This window comes from Sinocyclocheilus rhinocerous, unplaced genomic scaffold, assembly GCF_001515625.1.
Source record: "Sinocyclocheilus rhinocerous isolate Xijiao unplaced genomic scaffold, SAMN03320098_v1.1 scaffold612, whole genome shotgun sequence".
In the NCBI taxonomy this organism is placed as follows: Eukaryota; Metazoa; Chordata; class Actinopteri; order Cypriniformes; family Cyprinidae; genus Sinocyclocheilus; species Sinocyclocheilus rhinocerous.
Window position 1 is genome coordinate 403,382 of NW_015625585.1, and position 5,046 is coordinate 408,427.

At 37.0% G+C, this 5,046-nt stretch overlaps 1 protein-coding gene across 2 annotated transcripts in view; it reads left to right on the forward strand.

Moving 5' to 3' along the window:
• LOC107753791 (sodium/potassium-transporting ATPase subunit alpha-3-like) overlaps positions 1-5,046 on the forward strand; it is a 51,273-nt gene that overhangs the window by 24,064 nt on the left and 22,163 nt on the right. For both annotated transcript variants that reach the window (XM_016570036.1, XM_016570027.1), the window contains exons 4-7: positions 1,969-2,172; positions 3,243-3,356; positions 3,625-3,759; positions 4,732-4,849. In XM_016570036.1, the coding sequence (XP_016425522.1) occupies positions 1,969-2,172; positions 3,243-3,356; positions 3,625-3,759; positions 4,732-4,849 (571 nt within the window). The remainder of the gene's footprint in view (positions 1-1,968; positions 2,173-3,242; positions 3,357-3,624; positions 3,760-4,731; positions 4,850-5,046) is intronic.

Here is a 5,046-nt window from a genome sequence, read left to right on the forward strand (position 1 = left end):
GATCTGACACCAGTCAGCTGCACACAATTTCAAGATCATTTGCGATTTATAAATGTCACATCTGGAAGAGAGGCGTACGCACGTGTTTTTGTGCGCACGTTCGTTTTCTCTGAATCGCACTTACGCACTTTTGAGAAATGATCTTAGAACAAATTTAGGACAGTTTATACGCAACATTTTATAAATGAGGCCCCTGTTTTTTTTGGAATAGTTCACCCAAAAATGAAAATACAGTCATCATTTGTTCACCCTCATGTAAACCTGTATGACTTTCTTTCTTCTGTAAGAAGCAAAAGAAGAGATTTAGAAAAATGTTCCTGTGTTTGTGTTGAGTTGGAGTCAATGGAGTCCAATTTTTATTTAGCCCCCATTTAGTTTTAAAATATTAAACTGCCCTGACTTCCTTTAATCTTGTGACATTAAGTCTGTATTGTCAACTTTAAATGAATTAATTCTTGTAACTTTATTACCTACACTCTCAGAAATAAAGGTACAACAGCTGTCACTGTGGCAGTACCTTTTCAAAAGGTACACTTTTGTAACTATTAGGTTCTAATATGTACACTTTAAGTACCAATATGTACCTTTAAAGTACCAAAATGGACCCTTTAGGTTCAAATAAGTACCTTTTGAAAAGGTACCACCCCAGTGACAGCTGCTGTACCTTTATTTCTGAGAGTGTACAATGTAATGTTAAGGTTTTGTTTAATTTTAACATGGCAGTCAAACGTTCATTATGCATTGCAGGAAAGTATAGCTTGTATTAACCCAAAAAAGTAGTCTGTATCTTATTTGATACTCAAAATTTCCAAGGCCTCTAAATGATCAACATGATCAAAACTTGCTAAAAAACCTCACGTATGCAATCTACATGCCTTTTGTTATGTCTTTTTGCTGTGAAATCTAGTTTTTTTTTTATGAATAAACACAAGAATAACTTTTATATTGTAATATATCAAGATCTTTGATTATCCTCAATCCTTTTTAAGAAAAACCACTAAAGGTTGATACATCAGGGCTTTGATTAACGGTTATATTGTTCATCTTTGATTAATGTTTGTTTACTCATATATGTTTTCCCCCACAATAAAAAAAAACTACAGAGCTTTGATCATAAAACTAAGTATTTAAATATAATCTTACTAGGATTTATTATTTATGATATATAGAGTGACGGCTGATATTTACGTGCATTTTATGTAAGTAATCTGATATACTGTTCATTGATACTGATACACTTGTCATTGATTTACATTACAAGCTATCAGAATTTCATCTTACTGGCCATATAAATATTATATATATAAATATCATAATATTTATGCTCAGTTTGAGTGTTTTTCTTCCTCAAGTATGAGCTCCACATTCTCACTATATCATACTATATGAGCCATAAAAGCCTGATGTATCAAATATGATACTCAAAAAAAAAAACTGCGAACCTTTTAATATTTTTAAACATTTTGGTCTAAAGCTTCAATAAACTATTCAATAAAAAAAAAAAAAGATTTTTCTGGTTATTATTTCATATGTAAGGCTTCACAGTTAACTTCATCCAAAGCAACTTAAAGGGACAGTCCACCCAGAAATGTCACCATTGACTCACCCCCAAGTTGTTCCAAACCTGCATGAGTTTCTTTCTTCTGTTGAACACAAAAGAAGATATTTTGAAGAATGTTGGTAACCAAACAGTTAATGGTCCCCATTGAATTCCATAATATGTAAAAAATACAATGGAGGTCAATAGGGACCAGCAACTGTTTGTTTACCCAGGTAAACTATCCCTTTAACAGTGAACTAATTTCACCTTAATGAGTTTATGTGAAGCACTAATGTTTTAAAGGAGGAACTGTGATCTCAACAAATCTCCTAAAACACAGCGCCGCCATCGCCCCCTAGTGGCAGTGCAGTAGTGTTTGACATGAACTCTTGAATCAGATTACTCCTTACACTCTCTTGTCCCTGAAGGGTCTGACTAATGCCAAGGCGGCGGAGTACCTCGCTCGGGACGGTCCCAACGCTCTCACCCCACCCCCCACCACCCCGGAGTGGGTCAAATTCTGCCGACAGCTCTTCGGAGGATTTTCCATCCTGCTGTGGATCGGAGCCATCCTCTGCTTCCTGGCCTACGCCATCCAGGCCGCCACGGAGGACGAGCCTGCCAATGACAATGTGAGAACTCACGCACGCGCACAAAAGCATGAAATTGCACAAAATATACATTATGCTGCCGTTTGGAGTAGGCCAGATTTAGGACAATTTTCCTGTGAGTAGATAAGGCCATGTTTGTGACATAATCAGTAATCCTATTCTTTCCTATCCTAGTCTTTTATTTGTAATCTATGTTATTTGTGTTAATAATACTGCATTAAATATGATTTATTCCTTTTATAGTGTGTTTAGTTTGGAGAAAAGCCATGGGTGGCAGAAAGCATTTTGAAGAGTTTGGGTTGAAAATAAAAACAAGCAAATTAATTCTAAGACAAAACATCAGTCCCTCTCTCACTAAATGAGAAAAAACAGTAATATTGTGAAATATTATTACCATTTAAAATAACTCTTTCTATGTGAATATATTTTAAAATGTAATTTATTCTTGTGATGCAAAGCTGAATTTTCAGCATCATTATTCCAGTCTTCAGTGTCACACAGTTGCTGAATCAAAGTATTAATTCCTTTAAAAACATACTGACTCCACACCTTTAAAAGGTAGTGCATTTCATTACATTTACATAACATTTATATATTTAGCATACACTTTCAGCTCAAGCAACTTACAAATAAAGAAAATGACAAACAATTTGTGAAACATGAATAAATATTTTTCACTTTTTCAGTATGTGGCGTCTTGGGGTTTTTATACCTCAATTAAAACACTGATGTTGGTAACTCTTCAAAGTAACAACAAAACTAAGATTATTCCCTATACCATGGAAAAAAAAATATTTCAAGTTGTAATCATTTGTCTTAAATTCCCAATTGCATTGCCTACTGTACTTCTATGAACTGTACTAGAATAAACACTGCAACTAGAAACAGGAAAAGAAACATTGATGCATGTATAAAGAGAAAAAACTGCCCTGATGTCATAATCATTCATGGTTTGCTTCAGATGAATGATTTTTGGTGGCACAAAGGCAAACAAGGTGAATCAGAGAAAAATCAAGGTCAGTGACCTCCTGAGGAGTTTCTCCACATTAATTTGATAACCCGTCCTCTCTGTCTCTCTCTCTGCTCTACAGTTGTATCTGGGGATCGTGCTGTCTGCTGTGGTCATTATCACCGGCTGCTTCTCCTACTTCCAAGAGGCCAAGAGCTCAAAGATCATGGAGTCTTTCAAGAACATGGTTCCCCAGGTACACCAAAACACTTTAATAACCTCAGTTCTGATTCCCAGTCCTACTTGTGTCATTTAAAAGTGACAAACTCAAAATAACCAATATACACCAATAATCTTAATCTGCTGGTTTCCTCTCTGGTCATAATCCTAATTATTATCTTCCAGCTCTGAAGCCTCCAGACTGTATTAATGCTATCTAATCTCTCCGTTGGTCTTAGAGTTGTTAGAGGCTGAAATTGATGTGTGTGTGTGTGTGTGTGTGTGTGTGTGTGTGCGGTCCGCAGCAAGCTTTAGTGATCCGTGAAGGTGAGAAGCTCCAGATTAACGCTGAGGATGTGGTGGCTGGTGATCTGGTGGAGGTGAAGGGAGGAGACAGGATCCCTGCTGATCTCAGGATCATCTCTGGACACGGCTGCAAGGTACAGCATCTAAACATTTATTATGAACACTTACAGACTTTCTCTTGCACCCATATGTAGGGTATAGATATTGCATTAATAATTAATATAAATATTAAGGTTATGTTCTAGCATCAGGCCTAGCAACTACTGGATAACTGTAATATCTGTCTGTCTGTCTGTCTGTCTGTAATCTGACTCTATCTATCTATCTATCTATCTATCTATGTGTCTGTGTGTGCGGTCCGCAGCAAGCTTTAGTGATCCGTGAAGGTGAGAAGCTCCAGATTAACGCTGAGGATGTGGTGGCTGGTGATCTGGTGGAGGTGAAGGGAGGAGACAGGATCCCTGCTGATCTCAGGATCATCTCTGGACACGGCTGCAAGGTACAGCATCTAAACATTTATTATGAACACTTACAGACTTTCTCTTGCACCCATATGTAGGGTATAGATATTTCATTAATAATTAATATAAATATTAAGGTTATGTTCTAGCATCAGGCCTAGCAACTACTGGATAACTGTAATATCTGTCTGTCTGTCTGTCTGTCTGTCTGTCTATCTGTCTGTCTGTCTGTCTGTCTGTCTGTAATCTGACTCTATCTATCTATCTATCTATCTATCTATCTATGTGTCTGTCTGTCTGACTATCTGTCTATCTGTCTATCTGTCTGTCTATCTATCTATCTGTCTATCTGTCTGTCTGTCTGTAATCTATCTATCTATCTATCTATCTATCTATCTATCTATCTATCTGTCTGTCTGTCTGTCTGTCTGTAATCTATCTATCTATCTATCTATCTATCTATCTATCTATCTGTCTGTCTGTCTGTCTGTCTGTGTCTGACTGTCTGTCTGACTATAAGGCCTGAAAAACCTCAAACTTTAATATTTTAAAGCACTTCTAAACTTTCAGACAAGGCTCAATCAAACCAACAGCAGTTTGTTACACACACACACACACATATATATCTATTTTATAATTTTTCAGGTTGATAACTCCTCCCTGACGGGTGAATCAGAGCCTCAGACCAGGTCACCTGACTGCACCCATGACAACCCTCTGGAAACCCGTAACATCGCCTTCTTCTCCACCAACTGCGTTGAGGGTACGGTTACCATAGCAGCTGCATCACTGCTCCATTTTCTTCTCTATGCTGTGTCACTCGCACTCTCTCTATTATTTCATTTCCGGTTCTTTATGAACTCATCTTCTCCGATCGATTTCTGCTTTTCATTTCACCCTTTTTCCCATCTCTCTATTTTTCCCTGGTCGTTTTTTTTTTTTTTTTTCAAAAACAGCCGT